General features: G+C 43.5%; 1 protein-coding gene and 1 long non-coding RNA gene across 2 annotated transcripts in view; one reads left to right on the top strand and one right to left on the bottom strand.

Annotated features, from left to right (window-relative positions):
- Positions 1 to 16,469, top strand: part of LOC117482150 — a 102,709-nt gene extending 86,240 nt beyond the window's left edge. Inside the window, exon 4 of the long non-coding RNA XR_004555839.1 lies at positions 16,416 to 16,469. This is a non-coding gene — a long non-coding RNA (uncharacterized LOC117482150). The remainder of the gene's footprint in view (positions 1 to 16,415) is intronic.
- Positions 1 to 21,595, bottom strand: part of bnc2 (basonuclin 2) — a 92,865-nt gene that overhangs the window by 7,876 nt on the left and 63,394 nt on the right. The window contains 1 exon segment of the mRNA XM_034130149.1: positions 4,611 to 6,991. Within this exon segment, the coding sequence (XP_033986040.1) occupies positions 4,611 to 6,991 (2,381 nt within the window).

Here is a 21,595-nt window from a genome sequence, read left to right as displayed (position 1 = left end):
TTTCCTCCCCCAAACCCAACTCCTTAGTGCCCCCTCTTCCTCCCTCTCTGCCTCCCTGTTGGCCAGTAATGTGGCTGGCAAACCAATTTGACAGTCTCATCTTTGCCCAAAAGATGGGGGAGGCCTCCAGAGAGCCCATTTTTGACTGTGCAGAGGAGGAAGAGCGAGAGTGTGCCTGTCCCAGCCGGCGTTAATCATCTTTAGGTTCATCTGATGGCCCTTGCCCTTGTTTTTGTGTCAGCGTGTGTGTGTGTGTGTATTGGATCTCTAATGTGTAAATGAGATGGAAGGCTGAGCGGTGTTAAACTGACTTTCTTTGTCTTTCCTGTCATTTGGGTTGTGTTATGAGGTTTTAGGTGTGAGTGGGAGGACAAGAGTTTAGGAACATGTATCACTCTGTCACTATTGTATCTGCTTTGCATTGCTTCAGTCTGTACAACACCCTAGGCTTCAAACAATGGTTTGAGGGCTCACAAAGAGTACATTAAATATACATTAATAATCATGTACTAGAATTCAATTGATGACAGCCTACTTATATGGGCGCATATATATATATTTTGTATCTAAGAATAAAACAAATCCTCTTTAAAAAAACATCATAAGGAAACTTTTGTTTAAAGGCATGCAATCTCTTTTCCCCCCCGTATTTTAATCAGCAGATATTTTGATCTGGGGTGAGTGGCTTTTGCTAACATATTCTCTCTATGAGCAGCATGCCCTTTGTTTATAAGAGACAAACAGAGAGCTAATTGTGAAGCAGCGGAGCCGCGACCACATGCCGTGAGGGGACCGAGGGAGAGGGAGGGAGACAGAGAGAGGAAGGAGAGGGGAGGAAAGAGACTCTCCAACATAATTAACCTTCACTCTCTCCGTTTGCAGTGGCCCATGCAGGGACCATGGGGCTGCGCGCGGCTGCACCACGGGAATGTGCAAGAGAGAGGACACCTACTTTCTCTAGCGAAAGAGGAGCAAGTTAAAATGTTGGTAGGTCAGAAAAGGAAGCGGGATGGGCTGATACAAACGAAATAAGTAAGGCGAGCCTTGTCAACGGTTTAAAAAAAATATGATTAATGATGCCAATAATGGTGATGATTACGGGTACGCGCGTCTTTCCAGCCGTTAATCATGCTGCTTCTTCACTTCTGCCGACGCTGCTCGCTCCCTACAATAAATATGCAATCATTTACCTCCGTGCAGCAGGCGGCCAGGAGGCTTGGAGAAAACACCCCACTGTAAAACTACACACACACACTCCGATGTTGGCCTCTGTTTTACACTCAAAAACACACACATTACATGCCTGCTCAAGGGCACACTAAATTATCCTTTCCCCCGCATTCCTGAGTACAGTATGCATGTGCACTAATGTTTGTGTGTGTAATTCTCCAGTCTTATTAATAGGGCAGGGATCCAAAGTGAACAAACACTAGCGATACTTTCCTCCGTGGCAGCACATTTACAGTGTGTCCTACTCTGACAATGTCATTGGTTGTTTTTCTAAGAAGATCAAATGACCTGTCTTCCTTTTTCTTTCTTCCCTTTGATACTGGAGCTTTTGATGCTTGTGTCTGATGGTGTGTTTACGTGCCTTTGGCTTTTCACTCGGTCAATGGACTAATCAGATACGCAGAGGTACTTGGACTTTCCTTTAGCTGGATGTTAACAGCTGTGTTTCTGGGGGTGTTGAGAAGGCAGGGCTGCATATTATGATTCAGCTTTAGCATATATATCGTTCAGCTGCAAAAACACACGACCACTGGTTTACTTTCCTCATATAAAGAAATGCTGTGGCTATTTTTCTAATGGTTTTAAAAATGTAACCTCAGTATTTTGTTTCTGAACCACCACGCAAATTATGTATTAATAATGTCTGCTAACACTGTTCACAAAACAATCAAATCAGGTTAAATCATTTAGTCTGATTTGACTTAAATGCAAGAATAAACATTTTAAACATGTTTTTATGCAAATATTGATGTTTATGCAATTTTAATTTGCTCTGAGAAAATTCTCATTTGATATACAGCGTAATTCATTATATTCCCACTTTAATGCCACCATTACACTCTTACACTATGTCATTAGAGGATTATCCAGGGACCAATTTTGATGAGAGCCCAGTTTGTGTATTTACTCGTCAAAGCCCCAGGATTCCTATAGCTCCGTAATTCCCCTTCTCTCTGTTGTTTCTGCTCCCTGTTTGAACCAGCAGCAAAGTAATTTGTCCCATATGCCATCAGGAATTTATCCCTCACAGAAAACGTATGAAAACAATAGTGTGCTTAGGGCTCACCTACCCAGAGCAATACTGTTCACCCCCTGGCTCAAAGACGCATTATTCTCACAGCAGCAATTGTCCCTCCTTGCTACAAACGTATCTCTATCTCCCATATGTTCTGCCACTTTATTAGTTTGAGTTTTATTTACATGCTGAAATGATGTCACACGCACATCAGGGGCTGACACAGGAAGAGAGCGAGTAGAAAGAGTGTCGATGTGTTTTCTCTCTGCTATATGGTTTAATCTTTGAACCCTCTCTGCCTGACTAACACACTTCCATCCTTTGATATCAAATGCCTGGCTGCATATTTATGAAAATAAACCTCCAAACCATCTTTTCCCCTTTTTCTTTTCTAGCTATTATACTTCACTTATTTCTGTTGTCGCCTCATTTAGTTCAGTGAAGTTTCCCTTTGCCATTGTTAGTTCATGACAGTATGAATAGACTAAATTGCATAACTGACAAACGAACGCGAGCAGTGGGATTATACTTAACAGTATCCACCTTGGCATTAATAAAAACCTGCACAATATCTGATTAAGAATTGTGCTTTTTCCAAACTGTTAACGTTACCTATACATATACTATGGATCTCTCTTCTTGCTATTTAATAGTTCAGATAAGGGACTTAATTGTATATATCTATCAAGTGTTTTACAGCATTAAGAGAGTAATTACAAAGAGATAAGGTGTAAAGAACAGCAAATCGTTTTCTCTGTTATCTGTGTGTACGTGTGTTTGCATCTGTGTGTGTGGATGTATATGTTACACAACAGGCCTTAGGCGTTCTCTTTCCCTATAGCCTTGTCAAATGAGGGTAGCTAACACACTCTCCGGTGGCAGTACACCACTCTGAGGCAATACTTTTTATAATATGATTGCTGCTGTCGGCACAGCTGCTTCAGGTGAGCAGCTGAGTTCACCTTCTCCAAAGCTAACTTGTCTCCCCCCCCCCCTCCATTCCTCTCCCTCATCCATTTAACTAGAGTCACAGAATCACCTGCTCTATATCCATGCTGCTAATGAACAAACAGTTGTAGGAACAGATGCCACCAACACAACAACATGAATAAAAGGTTCAGAAACCAAGTAGTGTGTTTGGGTGTAGGGGGTCAGCAGTGGTGGAGGAAGAGAAGATGAGGGGCAAGAAAAACACTGAGGAGAATTATAAAGCTCCCTCTGGAAAGATTTGTTTCCCAATTGGAATCATGCAGTATGTTCACCCGTATTTAAATAACAGTATTTGTCACAGAAGTTAAATCCTTTTGTATATTTTCTATCTCCATTAAATAACAGAATGAGTAAGGTTGTTATGTAGAACGGCTCAGTGCTATTAAAAAAATAGAGAGTGGGAGCATGAGAGGTGTTACGCTTGTTAGAAGTGTTGTGAGAGTTCGGAGAATTTACGATTTGTTTCAAATGTCCCTGTGCTTGTTGTTTACGGGAATATCATTTTCTGTCACTTAACCTGAAATATGATTTCACACCCAGCTGTTATTTTGATATCTATTTATCTGTTAACAGCCATTTTTTCAATGGTATTACAAAAGGATTAGAAAAGGTCGGCCCATTGAACATGTGCTTGCCCAAGGCACTAGTGAGGGTTGTGTACCTCCAGCATATGTTATGGCATCAACCTGCTGCCACTGCTGCTACAGTATATATATTCTGCCGAGTGAGTGTGTGGGACTGATATGTGCTAACAAGCCCAGGTGAGTATGGCTGGCCTCACCTCCTAATGTGCTAATACATGCAGTGCTTTGACAAACCGCTGTCTATGTTAATATATGCGCCTTCACCTTCCTGTCACAAGGTGAGGTAGAGAGGGCAGGTAAACAACACACTGCAGCTGCAGGCTTGATGTGTACAGCCTAGTTCTTGTGTGTGCATTTTGATGTATGTGTGTAAGTGTGTTTGTTTCTCAAACTGACACCCTACTCTTCTGAATCTGACTTGTCAAAGAGCAGATGCCCCTTATTCCATTTTTTAGTGTTAAATTAGCTAACAGATGGTAAGTGATAGTCTGTCTGGGTAAATGTCGTAGGTTAATGAAATAGTGCATATCAATCTTGTTTTATTACCATTAAAATAAAAAAGGAATACCTCTCACCAAAATGCTGAAATCTATTGAACTATGTTTTAACCTGTCTTTTATAAAAACACACTATGTAGTTCCAAAATAAACCCAAACAATTCCTTAGATTTATGTAGTGCCTTAAATAATAATCAATGATGAAAGTGATTTAAGGGTTTCTATTGAACCTACCTGCAACTGTCACAATTACATTACATTGAAATGGGTACAGTACCAAGATCTAGCACTAACCTGTCTCGGCTCCGCCGTGAAGGGAAAGCAGCGTTGCAGCCAGTGACAGTGCACACATGCATCTCTTTGAGGTGCACATTCTTGTAGTGCAGTTTCATGCTGTAGGAACTCTTGAAGGTCTTCTTACACACATAGCAGATCTTGGGGTCAGGACTTGAGCATGGGTCTTCCTCTGGTGATTGAGACGAAGGGAATTTGGGTGGGCTGGCACCGTAGCCCATGGAAGAGATGAAGCTCTCATGCAGAGCGGCCATGCTTGCAGCAGCAGCAGCCGCTGCCATGCCTCCGTTATAGAGGCCGTACTGGCCCATGCAGAACATGTCGTATGTAGGATCGTTGAGTTCTTCCTTGATCCTGATAGGGGGCTGAGGAGGTGAGGGTGAGGAATGACCCTTGCTTTCCATTTCCTTTCTCAATTGGGCTTCCTCACTGCCCTCATCATCGTGATCCTTCTCCAGACACCGTCCACCCCTGCTTTGCTTTTGCTGGTCCTCCACGTCTATCGGATCATCACGATAGAACATTTTAGAATCAGAGGTTTCAGATTCGTTCTCAAAGTCTCTTTCATGGTCTTGGTCCTCAGAGGTGAAGCTGCCCATACAACGTAGCTCGCCCTGAAGATCATTTCCACCCCTGCTGTCACTACCTGTACCTTCCCGGCATTCGTCTTCACTCTGTTTCATCATGCCTCTCAGGCCGGGGCTCATCTCATCTTGGGAAGGAGATTGTTGCCCACTACCACCACTGTGGTTCCCAGTACCACTACCACTGTTATTGTTGCTATTACAGTTACCATTCATTTTGACATTGTTGTGAAGAAGGGATGAATGATGGTGGTGATTATGGTGGATGTCATCGTCATCATCATCATCTTTATCATCATAGTCATCCGCCACATCGATCACTTCTTTCTCAATCTTTACTGGCATGCTCGATTTACGAGGCTTCTTTTTGGGTGTTGGGTCACTGCTACTAGTGGTGAGGTCATGATTGGCATGGTGTATATTAAAACGATGGGACAGGGATCCTGCATCTGACATATGAACATTATTGTGTGAAGCCGCTGCTGCAGCAACAGCCAGCAGATGCTGTTGTTGGTCCATCAGAGTGGTACTGTTGGTGGTTATAGGTAGGATTGGGCTGGTCGGCAGTGACACTGGAGGACTGACAAGGTCCGCAGGGGAAAGTAGTGTGCGATAGAATGGGGGCACTGGCTGGACAGGATGAACTGACTTCAGGGAAGGGAAGACCAGTGGGCTGTGCAGGGGTGACTGAAGCATAGTGTCTACAGGTGGAGTAGTGAAACCCAGTGGTGGCCTTCCAGGGCTGGTAAGTGAGAAGCCACCATTCTTGGTGCTTGAGATGACAGGTGTACCAGAGGTTGAGCGGATGAGGTCCTTGTCACGGTTGTTGCGCAGCATTGGCATGTGCAGCCGTGGATTGGGATTGGCACTGTGTCTGTTGCGGCTGCGTAAGGAGCTGAAGACCATATTGCAACCTTCAATGGTGCAACGGTGTTTGATCTTCAGGTGCACAGCATTATAATGTATCTTAAGGGTGCCTTTGTCATAAAAGGTCTTACCACAAGAATTGCAACAGACACGTCCCTTGCGTGAAGTTGATCCCATGCGCCGCATGCGATGCATCTTGGAAGAAAAGGAGCCATGGGTGATGGATCTTGACTGCTCATCCTTTATAAAGCGGTGGTGGACCTGGTGGTCATTCAAACTGTTGTTTTGCTGAGGTTGATTTTGGGACTGCTGTTGGCCATGCTGCTGCTGTTGGTGCTGTGACGGCTGTTGTTGAGCGTGATGCGTGGAAGGGGTCGGTGAGATGGGTGATGCCCTGTTACTGGGCTCTGTCTTGGGTTCAATGTTGTTAATGCCTCCAAGGGCTCCACGGCTAGGGCTCTGGCCTGAGCGGAAGGGTGAAAGGGACACTTCTGAGTCACTGGTCTCCACCTGTTCAACTTGGTTTGGCAAGCTGGGCTCCCGGAGCCGGAGAGCCGACTGCTCCATAGGGTGGCCATTAGGGGGCAAGCCGAGCATGGGTGCAGAGACTGGGTTGATGTATTGGAAGGGCAGGAGGAAGGCTAAGCTGTTGGGGATATTCTCAAAATGGTGAATGCTTGTTGGGCTACTGCTATCCAGTTGTGTAACGATCCCTGGACTGCGGGATCTGTTGTTGCTTTCAATGAACGTCCTAATACCAGAGTCTGTCTTGGAGGAGGGAACTGTAACTGCCTGACCTTCCTTCTCCTGAATGGCCATCAGCTCCACTATGGATTTGGTCTCACCAAAGCGCAGAAACTGCTGCAGGGTAATGATCTCCTCTTCTCGGGACATGATGGACCAGCGGTCCAGCACCTTGCCTGCAGCATCCTAGATGCCCCAGAAGAGACAAGAGAGAAGACAAAAATACAAACCATTATTGATTGTGCATAATCAGTGCGGTCAAAGGAGAAGATGGAGCAGGGGTTAGTTTGTAAGGGCGAGCTTTTTTGCTCATGAAATTCAGAGGCTCCTCGAGCAACCAGTAACTTGCAGAGCTATGTCGAAAATAATTAATTTTTTCTTCAAATCAATCCTGTGAATGTGATCATTAATTACACAGCAAATACAGTAGGCAAGAGTTTAATAGAGTCTAAAGCAAACAAATCAAATGCACTGAGGTTCGGTGATTAGCAGGTCTCTGCGCCTTCTAACATTGTGGGGATGTGAAGCTGTGAGACTGTCAAAAACAGCTTTGTAAAAGATGTGAACTCTTGCTGGGACTCCCTCTGTACACAAAGTGTTCCTTGGGATATTTACAAAATTGTGTGAGCAAGAAAGTAAATGGAAAAAATAATAGTATAATTAATGCAAGCCACTAATCACACCGTCGTTGGCAATCATTTTTCAAATTGTATAAGGCAGTGAAATGCTTGAGTGAAGATGGGACTTCTACACTAAATTACATGAAATGGCTTTGGACATTCATAGAGAACATTTTTATTGTGGTAAAGCTACATAGTTTTAGTCTAAGAATGACTGAGCCAGTTATTTATCCCGTTTGTATGAACCCACATCTCTTCCTGTTTTTAACCACTGATGACAGAACATTACAAAATGATCTCTTACAGTAACTGCTGCCACTGCTGTTTTTTTTTACGAGATGGTATAATATAAGTGTTTGTGTGGAAGAGCGAGGCAATGGGACATTGTGTAAATACTTCACACACAGGTTCCTGAGGGATCTTGCGCAAGTGACATCAAGGGAATAACGCAAGCGATGACAATTAGTCACAGTGAAATGGTAACATTTCAAATGTGCTCCTAGCTGCTGGCATCTATAAAAGATAAATGGCAACTCTGGTGAGTAAAAAGCTGTAAAAACCAACATCACAAAGCACAAAGGGCCTGTAAGGAGAAAACAGAAGATAAATGTTTAAAGAGAGGCAGCGAAAGAGAGATAGTACGGGAGAGACACAAAGTAAGAAGAGCAGAGAAAATAAAAGTGTGAGTGGTTTCATATCATGCCCTCAGATATACTGGAGAAATAGATTCTTCTGAGACGAAACATCAATAGTCACTGGGGTATTTGTTGTTAAATATACATTAAAAAACATTTTACACTTTCATTCTGTGTGCGCTCTGGAGTTTTTTTGCCTGGAGGTATGACTTTAAATTCTAGCCTGGGCACCATTATTTCATACTGCATGGCCATCTGGGCATTAGTACTTCCATTTGATTTAATTGGAAGAAAAAAAATGAAAGCAGCTTAGAAAGTGAATCTTTAAATAGTTCCACAACCAGAACATTTCTTAAGAAATTGTAGTTCTTAGATGTGGAGCAGTCATGTAATAATGACAAAAAAAGCTCAAGTAGCCTAAAATTACAGCAATGATTAGAAGCATGAACAATTCTGAATGAATGTAATTGTATTATCTTAATGTGTGCCTTTTATATAATAAGCAATACATAGCAATATAGATGACTTGTATTTGGGATTATTGGTAGGCCACATTTAAGTAAATTAAAGCCATTTTAAAACATCTTAATATCCATTTCCTAACTACCTCACTTTGTTGATGCAGTTCTAATTGAGATTTTTCATATTAACAAAAAAAAGGATGACATGTAATAATTGTTCCATTATGAATGCTAAAGATCTAGTCTTACCCTGTGCCTCCACTTCCCTACTCATGAAGTCCAACTAAATCCAAAACACAGTGGCACAGGCCAAACTGCCTGCCATTAGTGTTAGGAAGGTCCCGCCAGCTGTCAGAACAGGTCAGCATTTCGGCTATGCACCCGACTTTGTCTAAGAGGAGGCTATCCAAGCACTCCTTGTTCACTGCTCAATTGAGTTTTGAAGGCCAGTCAACAAGAGTTAGGGTCGCGCTTGGAGCACAAAGTCAACACAAATGAAAAAATACTCCACAAACACATGTGAAGGGTACAACTTTGTAAAAGCTCAGTCCATGTAAAAAACAACCTCAGTTTCTTTAACCCATGCAATACTTCATATATAGCAACTATGTATAGAAATATATCACTTTCTATGCATGTTTTGTAATTTAACAAGTTTCTACAGTATGTGTTGACACACTTTTGCAGACAAACACCCTGTAGTCCTTACTACAGTAACTCCACTCCCCTGCATTAGCCCTGTGATGCTGTGAGAGAAACAAATATGCCATTAGAAGCACTTTTACAAGTAGGCACTCATCTTCCAATTAGCTTAATGTGGCCCTCTTTCCCCTATATTTTCCAGGCGTGCCCCACCTCTTCTTGTACACTCCCTTCAGTAAAATCTCATTAATCCACCCCTCCCCCATCTCCCCCAGTGCTATGACATATTAGTCTGTCATTATGCATCCAAGAGTCCTTTAAACAATACAGCTAAACCTCTGTTTGCCAGGTTAATGACTATTAGCCAATAATTACAGCAGAGAGACGATGGAGTACCCACTTTATCTGGTGGACAGCTTGCTGCTGTTAGTTTATTTTATCTTCTTGCATCCATGTCTCTCAGAATTAATCTAGCAACGGCTGTATTTATTCATCTCTCGGCCGCTGCTATGCATTCTTAATTCATGGTCGTCTCTAACAGTGCTGCTGGATGTTGTGAAGTGGGTGTGTAGTGGGGTATCCACCTTGCAAATTGCTGACAATGAGGATGAGCAAATGATGGCCTTGTCATGGGCCAGGGCACCACTGTCAGTTAAAACAAATCAGGCAATTATGCAATTAGAAGGTTATGTGCTGGGCTGTATTAAGAGCCGGGGTGTGCAGCGTTGTTAGGTTGCTTGGTGTGCATTAGGGATTAACAGCTTAACATGTATATGCTTTTCACTAATCATCACCTATCATACTCAATGAATGAGTGTATTTGGAAAGCAGTGGAGAGAGATGCCGTGCTTGGCACTTAAAAAAGGGAAAATGTTGGCTATAAATACGTCTTACTGACCTGTGATTATACAGTAGATCAAGTGAGATATCTAACCTTAATAGAGCTTGTGTGATATAATGTCTCTGATATTTACATATTCATGGTAACATATGCACAATCTGTGTAGGATGTTGACACACTGGTTCAACATCAACATGATGGCACCTGAACTGTCATAAGACAGTATCACTTGCAGAAGGATGGATCCGTTCTCACAATGGCAAAGTGAACCATGGGAACCACATTGATTCACCAATCACCTTTCAGAGAATGCGATCTCCACCAAGCCTCGAGGGAATCCCCATTGATCCCCAGTCCGGCTTTCAGATCCAGTTCCTTAAAAAAAACTGCTCTATCCCTGTGTTCGCCACTTCAAGGGAGGTTAAGCAGAAGTTCCTTGTGATCTGAGAAGGTCTTGAACTTTGGTGCTTCCTTTTCCATATTCTGTTTCTCTCCCCACCCCACGTCGGGCTTTATGAATAATGCAGAGCATCTAGTGGCGAGGGGTGCCATGGGGGATGGGTTCACGCAAAGCCCACTGCCTGGAGCCATCACATCAGAGGGCAACAGCTCCCAAGACACAGGCTGCTCTCCCATTGGCTCCCCAGCGGCGGGTCAGAGGTCATGTGTGAACAACTAGCTCTACTTCTTCCCCTGTGATGGACCACAGGGAAATCAGTGGCTTCGTCCAGATGTGGGTGGAGGACATTTGTAAGAATCATAGAGGTTGAAATGTACACTCTGTGATCACGTTAAATTCCTCTTTTATGCCCTGCACATCAAAAGCATTCTTTTCTTTTAGATGTGACCTTGTGTACCCACCTTAGAGGCTTTATGTTGTCTAAACTGTGGACACATTGACTTATATGGTGTATGTATAGCAAGATGAACATTTACTGTTCATTGGCTTTCTGCTGACGTACAAGAAGACATTCATATATAATTAACATGTCATCCTATCATCAAAGACAGAGTGGATTCCCTTTGGAAAGATGTGTTGAATTATGTCACATTGTGGTTGCTAATTACAGGGACAGGCATTCACAAAGGAAGCCACCACTTAATAAACTTAACCTGTATTAAACTTTACAAAAACGTTTTTTGTAAAGAATAGAATACTAATGTCATCTTGAATGTCTTTGCAGGCCGGCCTTGATCCCTTTCTGAATGTCGTCTGCTTTTAATATTTGACCATTTGCAGTTACAATTTGTTCCGGAAATGAGATACATCAGATCACAGCTAGACAGCAACCTCTGGTCAAACTCATATTCCTGAATAAAACCGTTCTGTTTAACTTCTATTATTTATTAACATTTCATGACTTGTTGGCAAAGGACATTGTCTTGGTCAATGTTATGCTCATTACCGCCAGAAAGAAGTGTTTCCTGGACTCTGGTGTGAGTAAATGTGAAGAGGCCACAGGGTTTATTTCACTGAGCCAGACACTGATCAACCAACAGCTAGATATCCTGTCCCTCTCTACCTGATTTAACTCATGGCTTTGGTTAACTTTTCATGACTCTGTGTTAGTTGTTGCTAGGGGCATAGTAATCGACTGGAGTGAGATTTATAGTGCAGTTGCAGACTGTGAGGATCAGGAGGGGGATTGGGGGGGGGGGGGGGGGGGGGCGGGGAGTTATTATAGAGGACTTTACCACGGGTGAGTCACAATCTGGCACATCCCTGGTTCCAGGTGGGCTTTGGTAAACAGTTTCTGTTTCTTTTTCCCACTGACTTCCCGTCTTTTTTCATTATCTGTTTCTGAAAACAAACCCGTCATTTGAAATAAAAAGAAAGCTCTTCTAACCTCTGATTGATCCAACCCCCCTGACCTCCACCGCCATCATCCCAACCCCTTTTTAGTTTTAAAGCTGTCCCTCGACATCTTTAAAAAGTGAAGAGGACAGTCCTTTGGCCACAGCCCAGCAGAAGAGCAGATGGGGCGGCACATGGAAGCCATTTCAGGCCTCGGTTCGCTTGCAGAGCAAAGTTGGCTGTTCTCTGAGTTCAGAACCTCTGAAGGGCCGCCTCGCAGCTCTCACATGTGAGCAGCGTCTGGGTCTGGCCTGATGTATCGATTCCCTGTCTCTTTTCCTCAAAGCATACACAATATCGTTGGCTGGCCTCACCCAACTGTGCTAAGGAACCGTGGCCGTGGTCAATGTGTAAAACTCAGCGGACCTAGCACTGAGCTGGAGGGGATGCCTCAGAGAAGAGGGGTGGGGTGGTAGCAGCAGCGAGGGAACGCCTGATGGTTCACATTAATTGAGGATGATTCGTGTGATCTGCTGGATCTGGATGCAGCAGCCAGGTCTGTCGTGGGCCTGGGAGACAGATGTGGGGGCCGCTGTGCCCCCTCCAGGGCCAATGGAGAGCAGTGAGGCGGCTGAGAAACGGTGTGTGTGTGTGTGTGTGTGTGTGTGTGTGTGTGTGTGTGTGTGTGTGTGTGTGTGTGTGTGTGTGTGTGTGTGTGTGTGTGTGTGTGTGTGTGTGTGTGTGTGTGTGTGTGTGTGTGTGTGTGTGTGTGTGTGTGTGTGTGTGTGTGTGTGTGTGTGTGTGTGTGTTGGAAGAGATATTGAGGGGGTGTAGCTGACAACCTGCTTTTTCGTTCTCTCTTATATCACATCTCCTTTTGTCTTGATTACTATTCTGGCAGGACGCCGGTGCATTAACATATGCTCACAATTTGCTCTTTGGCAACATATAGGTACATGTTTGTAGTGTGTCTTAATGTATCAGTCATTTCTCTACCTCTTTTGTGTAACACCCGCCCCTTATCACATTATAGGCTAGTAATGGGTAGCAAAACACGGGGCTGGTAAGTAACAGAGCTTTAAAAATGTGAAACCTAAAACCTGATAAAAGCATAACTGTGGATTTATTGCTTTACATAAGGGGGTCTCAGCTCATAAAACCTATATGTGAAACATTATTTCTGACTTTAATGTCTTACATAATTGCAACACCAAATAAAAAGAAAATAAACCTTTTTTCAAGAATGTACTACCTGGAACATAGCATTGATCTCCACACAATCAAAGTAATCCACACATAATTTTCACGTCACTGTGTAAAAGGAAATAGATGTGAATGGATAATGGATTGTACCTCCTAAGTCATTTTGTTTTGGTCTGGCGGGGAACAGATAGAGGTGTCTGTAACACGCAGACACACTGCATTAGGGGAGCTTTTCAGTTTTCTCCTGTGCTTTTGCTATGGAGCATGCAGGAGGAAAGAGAATAAGCTAATGGACTCTTTACTTAATGTGATCAGAGCCATTATTGACATGCTGCCAGGAAGATGCAAGACCATTAACTCAAGCCTCTCTCTCTGGTACCTTCCCTCCAGCCCGCTACTTTCCCCGACAGTATTTCACTGCCAGCCTCACTCACATACAGAGGAAGGGCCACTAGGGGGTCTGGGTGCCCCAAAGGAGTCTGTGTCTGTCATGTTAACTAGGAATCTGTGATACAGACTGTTTGGCAAATTGGCAAAACAATATGTTTCACAGGACTCTGTATTTGTATGTGTGGTGTTAGCTTAGAAATAACGGGAAGATATCAGTGACTGTTGCAAAAGGGCTCCAAGTGTTATGCAGTGTGTCCTGATGGTGCTGTTGGCTCAGCAGCCTAACATGCAAATTCAACATCTTTGGTTTTAAATCAGCCTGTATTACTCCATCACAAGCGATCACTTCCATGTTTCTTGTTACTTTGAACTGTTTAATGAAGCAGAACCTGCACCTCATATTTCAATATTTTAAGTAAAGCTAGTGGCATGTTTAAGAAAAAAGGAATCTTTAAAAAACAAATGTTTGGTTAGTTCTGTACAGAGGCATATACGGACTCAAGAGAAAATATATATATAAATAGCTGACTGCTGATTTAGTAAAAAAAAAGAAGTCATTATCAGCTGTAGTTTAATTAAATAATATGCAAATTATCAGAGCGTTTTAAATAAAGGTTATGGGCTTAAATTGTTTCTTACTGATATTTAATGGTGAACAACACTGACCACAATACTACTTAAGGCAAGGGCTTTTCAAAGTGTATTTCTGTAGGTGTATTTTTACTCAAAGTAAAATAGTGCCAAATAAAATACCCTGTTTTTAAACTTCCTCACTGGAATGGTTGCCTCGCATGTAAATTGGCTCATTCATCTTGGCGAGGGGGTGCCAGTGTGGCTACAGTGTAATTTACACTGCCCCAACCTATGTGCCAGAACACATCTCTCCATGTGGCCCAGGGACTCACATCGGCAGCGGCCCGGAGGATGTTTGTGTTTATGTGTGATAGTGTATGTGTGTGTCTGCGATCTTGTGGGTACAACAGGAAGTGGTGCTCAGGTCTCTCGGGGTTCCAGGTCCCTGGGCCTGTCTACTGTCATAAGTTCCAGAATGGTGATTACTTACTGCAAAAATAAACACCATTACCATCTGGTGCTGCCTTTTTTTGTACTGTAACTTATACACCAAGAAAAGCTCTAGACCATCAAAACACGCAGAATCGAGAACAATAACAGAAAGAAATCTGCATCGTGAAATTTGAATGCATTTTTTCGTTTCTCCCTGTTCATGTTTGCGAGCATTGGCCGTTTTTTAAGAATTCCTCGCATTTGACGTTTTAAGAATGGAATCAGTCATTTTTTTTTTAAAAAGTCGGTGAAAGAAAGAACTTTTGATCTATATGAGGGGGCAGATAGTGAAGAACAAAAGGTTTACAGGAACGCATGGTGAGAAAGTTTGGATGATGGGGGTCATTCAAGACCGTTGAGGCCTTGCAGAGCCAGCAGATGTTTGATCCATCCACGGCACATCTGGTCCTCAACACACTCAATCCATTTCACTCGACTTCTCCTTTTTAGACTTTCATTGTTCCTCATGGTCCACTAAACTCCACATTCCCCTTTACGGCCCACAAATATTCATTCACAATCATTTATACAGGCCACTTATTAGTAATTAACATATAGGGTTTTATTTTTCTGTGTGTGATTCGTAATTTAGTTTTTTTTAAATGTATAGCTTATCCCTTCTTCAAATGGGTTATATATGGTGACTCTCAGCAAGAAACTCCTAACCCAGTGGCACTAGCCAGGGGAATGAAAGCTGTCATCCTCATTGTAGTGGGCCCTGGGAGGGTCATACGGTGCTTAACAGTTTCATTGTTTCTTTTATTGTTGGAAACACAGAGGGGTGTGTACTGCGCAGGTTTCTGTATGCTGGAGTGCGACGTGACGAGAGGACTGTCAACTCCCTGTAACTCTCCATGCAACTTCCTTTAATAAATGTCAACTCTGTGACCCAGCGGCAAATCCCTGGCAGGCTGGGTGGCCGTGTCAGCAGGCCGGTGGGCCGCACAATGTCTGCGCTTGGCCTCGGTGACATGAGGGAAGTGGAGCGCACCGCTGTTCTGTTTGTTCAGAGAAGGGATGTACGGCCACCTGGAGGCTCTGGTCCAGGATCAGCAGACAAAAACATAACCTGCGTGTGTGTCTTACAGACAGATCGCATGTTTGTGTTTTAGGTTATTTGCAAATTGAATGCGTTCGCGCTGCACTAACATTACTGTACGCTTGTCCTGACTCAAGCCCATGTGTAATGCAATCTTCCGTTGTTTGGGTCTGGTCTGGTAGTGCTGTGCAGTGCAATCCTATTGATCCCTATAGCCTTGTGGTCTGCAGGGTTCCTGTCAGTAAACCCGATGAGCCGGAGCACCTTCCACCCCCCCACCCCCACCGTCTCTCTGCCCCCCCGTAGCACTACAAGCTAAACAGCCATCACAGAAACTCAATACAGGCAGACCGGGCCCTCGTCATCAGCTCGCTGCCGGGCCCTACAACGTCCCGCGAGGCCAAGGCTAAGTCAATTTAGTGTCAGTGTAGCATCTCACCTCGTAGAGCTGTTGCCAGCCTAATATGTCGCACTAATATGTCTCTCCATATGAATTACAAGGCTGTGAGAGGAACCCAGATGCAATAAGTATGGATTAGATAATGTTCAGGTTCTGTCTGAGTCTTGTTGGGAGCTAACGATAGTAATAGCCTTTAACAGGGTGTCTGGCTGTGGCTTGGAGGTGAGACGGGGGCATACAGGCTTCTGGGATTTCTAAGGAGCTCTGGGAAATAAACTTCCCTCTCTGCCGCAGAAGAAAAGGGGAAGGGGTGGACGAGATAGCATTGAAAGAATGATTAGTGGAGATGGAAAGTGCGATGGGTTGGTAATGCTATTTTTCTGACTATTGATCAACCTGGAGGGCTTGAGATGTATGGGTTAAAGGTCCTGATGCCCTTACCTTGTCTGCTGTTTGTCTGTGTGTTAATGTGTTAACCCATTGATTTGTATTGTACTCATATAGTTGCCCTGTGTGTAGGCCAACCGCCTGACAGAGGAAGAGTGGGATGTTAGCAGAGCTTGGAAAGAGAAGAAAACAAAAAGGTGAGAGAAGAGGTGAGCGTGTGGTCAAACGGGGGCGTAATTAGGAACCTTGTTACTGCTAAACTCTATATATTGATCGGGGATAATTCACACGCACCATATATTTTCCCCAGCCAATGTGCTTAGGTGCTTTAAAAATTCATGTTGCATTATAACTCTTGTAGATTGCTACCCAATACCCATTTACATGTATCAAGTTTTCCCTCCTCCGATGTCTGAGTGAGCTAGCATTGAAAACAAGTTTGATTGACAGTTAATAATTGGGAATGCTAGGAAACTTCGTATCCCATTCATTATCCTGTCTGTGTTGTTTTTTTAAAGGCACTTAATTTTCCTTTTTATAGAAAAATCGGAAAATAAGAGCACCAGAGGAGCAGTGTTTTTTGTAGTTCGGTTTTTTGTACAATAACATTTTTGGAATGGGGTCTTGGCTTCTAGTTGACATACTGTCTGATTGAAATTTATGTTTTTTCCCCAAATGCTAGGCTTTGGGCCTACCAAAAAGATATATTATATGTTTTAGATGTAATGGTTGTCAATTTTGTAATATTATTATTATTTTTAAAAAGAAACTGCCGCCTTTTTTAACCACACGATGTGCAATATAAGTATTTGTAAACACCGACTACAAAGCACAAAATACATATTTTTTTCTTATAAATGAACACACTTCTACACACACACACACACAAGCCATATTTGCCATTGGCAATCCCTGCAGGCAGATGTGGAGTGTGTGCCAACGGCCTGCTGAGTGAGTAGGCCAGTGTGCCCCTAGCTCAGTGCTGGGCACTACGCTGAGCTGCTTTGATGTGTGTGTGTGTGTGTGTGTGTGTGTGTGTGTGTGTGTGTGTGTGTGTGTGTGTGTGTGTGTGTGTGTGTGTGTGTGTGTGTGTGTGTGTGTGTGTGTGTGTGTGTGTGTGTGTGTGTGTGTGTGTGTGTGTGTGTGTGTGTGTGTGTGTGTGTGTGTGTGTGTGTGTGTGTGTGTGTGTGTGTGTGTGTGTGTGTGTGTGTGTGTGTGTGTGTGTGTGTGTACACTGCAAGGGGAGGTCAGTGAAACAGCAGAGGGACTGTGTAATCCTCTGACATGCCTGTGGAAAAATACAAGGATCCCTCTGACAGTGGCTGAACTAAATGCTCAGAGGACCAGTTAGTGTGTCCGCAGGTTCATGCGCACTGACTGGCTGCATGGAGATACAGACACATAAACACACACCACACACACAAGTCATGCGCTGACACACGTCTAGACACAATTAAGATGAATTGCTTTGTTCCTAGTCAGTCTCCTCAGTGAGCTTTCTGGCTTGGTGACACTAATTCTTAGAAGGCTATGTCACTGGCAAGACTGTACTGTAGCCATGTAAGGTGCAGTCCTCTACTGAGATGGTAAGCTGTATTGCTTTAGGCCCTACTCATAGAGCAACACACACAAATGCATTAACACACACACAAGTTCAGTTTTTCTGTTGGAATGCACGAGGACAGGCGAAGAGTTTTGGCTCTGCCCTCTCTATACTTTGCATAATTACATCTTACATTTCCTTAAGTCTGAAGGGATGTTGAATCCTAAACCGTGATGGGAACCGGGTCTGTTGGTCATTAGATTTTGGCAGAGTAACCTGCTGCCACATGTGAGAGGTAGCAGCACAAAATGCGTGTGTGTATGTCTGTGCATGTGTGTGTAAATGTCTTCATCTCTGCAGTATGTGGCCTCTTGAGAAGAAAAAGACTGGGCATATAAAAGGACATTAAGCATATGAATTAGCCACGGGTCTAATGTGAGCTCTGTGAAACAATAAGCAACCAAACAATAGTAGACATTTCATCTTCTTATTGTCTAATCGCCCATCTGACTGCCTGTGTATTTCCCCTCTTAACCCTTGAGATACTCGCTAATGGCCCTCACAATGGAATTATTTACTACCCATGGCAGGGGGGCAAATGGGTCAAACTGTGTGTGTGCGTGCCTGTGTTTGTGAGTGTGTGCACTTGTGCCCTTGTAGTCAGAGTGAATGAAAGGGAATGATGGAGTCATTGAAGCACGCAGTGACTGAGAGAAGAGGAGAAAGGAGAGGGGGACTGAAGGAGGTGGACTGAGTGGTGCTTGCTAAAGTGAAAAATCATGCCATGGTGCATAGGGGCCCGGTTTTGTCCACTGGGAGAAGTGACTACATCTACGCTGGCACTCAAGTGCTCTTAAATACTCCTTTTCAGCTCTCCATCCCCTCCCCTGCCTCCCTCTATCTATACCCCCCTCTCTTCGTCCCTCTCTTTCTTTATTCCCCAGTTCATCCCAGGTCCAGTTCAGGTACAAATGGCTATTTGCTGTACAACTCCCATAACATGTTTGCGCTTGTCCCTAACAGCATGTCAAACAAAAAAAAGAAAACGGGTGCTTTCTTCATTCACAAATGGCTCCCCAGAACACAAAAGCCTTCTGAATAAAGATTTCAAAGTGCAGTTAGAAATGTCTGCGCTGGAAGACGTCGCACAGCTTCTCTGTCAATAGGCTTTAATTCACCGTGGATCTGAAAAGTCATTGTGGGAGTCTTTGTGTGTGTGTGTGTGTGTGTGTGTGTGTGTGTGTGTGAAGCGATTTAATCTACAACCTAAGCGCCTAACCACAAGAGGTCAATCCTCATTAAAATATAAAGGAATTACATTATTGTTATAGTTTTTTCTGTCTGATCCTATTTAAATATCTCATTAGGAATTGTTATTACTCTGTCTGTAATATAATAGTAGTACCCCTTATTTTAAGTGAGTGACAAGGTGGAGAAAAAATGAAATGATCAATTCACAGTTTCATCTCCTGTTCAGCCCTAATTGTGTCATGTTGAGACAAAACGCTCACTTCTTGAATTAGCGCGGCTAAATCAAGAGGTGCGCACTACGGAGATGAAGGCTGTCTGTGTAAAAGGGATCAACAGTGCTGCTAACTGCCACCTGCTGGGGTTAACCCTGCGGTTGCCAACACGTTCACAACGCAGATGAAACACAATAGCAGATGAGTCTTTCTCACACCTCCAGTTACAGAAGCCTGGCTGTCAGTTGCGCAGAAGCGCGCGCGCGTGTGTGTGTGTTTGTACAATAGTGCATGCATCGTAGACATATTTCCCCCCTCTAATTAGCACAAGGGAGTCCTGGGGGCAATCAGAGACGAGGTTAATGAGAGGGGGAAAGAGCGGAAGAGACGAGGTAGGGGTGCGGTAAGTAACGCGCACCATGCTGCACTGGTGCTACAATATAATACACCCGTCTTATCACGCTGTCACCCTGAAGGGGCATCATCCTCACGGCGCCCACATTGATGTTTGGGCCTGTGACACATCACATGTGTGTGTGTGCACGAAAGCGGCGGAGTGAGAGTTCCTCTCTGTGCGCCCTGATGATCCTTTCACCCATCCTTGTCTCATATTATCACTCCCTTCACGTCTCTTTCTCCCTGGAAGGCCCAGATGTGACAGCATGTTTCCCATATCACAGAGAATTGGTACACTGGGAGGAAAAAAAGTGAGCAAGACAGCGCTGCCACAGTGGTCTTGGCATCTGTCTGCTCTCAATTGGTGTGCGGCGGTGCTGCTGGGAGAAAAGCTAAGACTAGCAGATGTCATTGCCCAGGCAGCGTTAGCAACGACTCGTACAGTGAGGCAGTAGCACCGAGACAATCATCCTTTCAGAGGGATTGACTTGAGTGTATGATGATTTCAAAGTACAAAATAAAATGGATTAGATGTTTTGTGAACATCCACTAGTTGTATTGTTTCTTTGTCAGATTGTGGCATGGATTACAGTTCTGTGGTGCTCCACAAACTCCTGCAACACATGCGCTCCACATGGACACACTGGAACTGTGGCATGTTGTTTAGAAGACGGCTCAATTTGTAATATTATTTTAGTTGTCTTTTATTTATCCAAGGCTTTCTTTGTTTCTGTGCAAGTTTCATTTCAGTTATCATCCCTGTGGAAATACAGCATTATGGCCATGTTCTTTAAAAAGGGATTATTTTGTCGGGCTGCAGTCTATTTAAAAGTCAAAACAAAGACAGAAAACGCTGGGAGCGAAAGAGTTGTACAAACTGAATGTTTTGATGTGATTATTAACTACAGTGCCACCAGGGCGCCCAAGAAAATACATGTTTTCTTACTTATTTGTTTTTTTACTCATGTTATTAAAACATAATATTAGATTACACAGTCTTTAAAATTAAATTAGGGTTATTTAGAATTTTCTTTTTATAAATCAAGACTGATGATATCAATGTTCTTTTTTTCTTTAGAGTAGAGTAGATGTAACCTCAAAATTGCAAATCCAATCCTAGAATTGGTGAATCATTAAACCACAATTGATCTTTGTCTACAGCCTCTCTCTGCAGTCCAAAACTGTCTTCAACTGCTAAACTACTGAGGTAGCCAATCGTCTTTCCTCATTGTGTGCTTTCAGTATTATATTCCAGTCTCTTGGTCTAGGCTTCTCTCTCTCTCTCTCTCTCTCTCCCCCTCTCTCTCTCTCTCTCCCGCTCACTCTCTCTCTCTCTGTCTTGGTGACCTACTGTGAGTGGAGAGGGAATGGTGGCTCATGTGGCTGTCACTCCAAACATGATGTGATGGCAAGGAGGGACAGAGAAAAGAGGTTCCTGCATTATTAAAAAGAGTGCTGCCATTAGAGACATTTATACAGTAGAATGACCCGATCAAACTCTAGCACAGATACACACACACCACTGTGAACACAGATGCACACACACACACTCAGCCTAATAGCCTCGGCTATACAAAACATTTTTCCAGGAAGAAAGGACAGGGATTGTAGTTAATGTTGGTAATTTTCTTTCCGTACTGTTTTTCCAGGTTTTGCTGATTACATTTTTTTCGACTTGTATTACAGCTCCCCCTTCATTTTGTCTTATCCCTGCCAAAACAGGACTTCAGTGTCACATTCATTCAAACAAAAATATTGCTTAAAGATTAAAGGCTACAGATGTACTTCATATGTTTTGTAAGTACACTTCTCCCACGTCTCTGCGCACAGCTACCTCCTCCCGCTTTTGTCTTCTGGCGTGTTTTTGTATCTCTCACCCGTTAACAATAATGCTCGGGGCAAGCACAGAT

Source organism: Trematomus bernacchii, unplaced genomic scaffold, assembly GCF_902827165.1.
Source record: "Trematomus bernacchii unplaced genomic scaffold, fTreBer1.1, whole genome shotgun sequence".
In the NCBI taxonomy this organism is placed as follows: Eukaryota; Metazoa; Chordata; class Actinopteri; order Perciformes; family Nototheniidae; genus Trematomus; species Trematomus bernacchii.
Note: the sequence above shows the minus strand (reverse complement) of the source record. Positions and strands in the feature narration are given on the sequence as shown.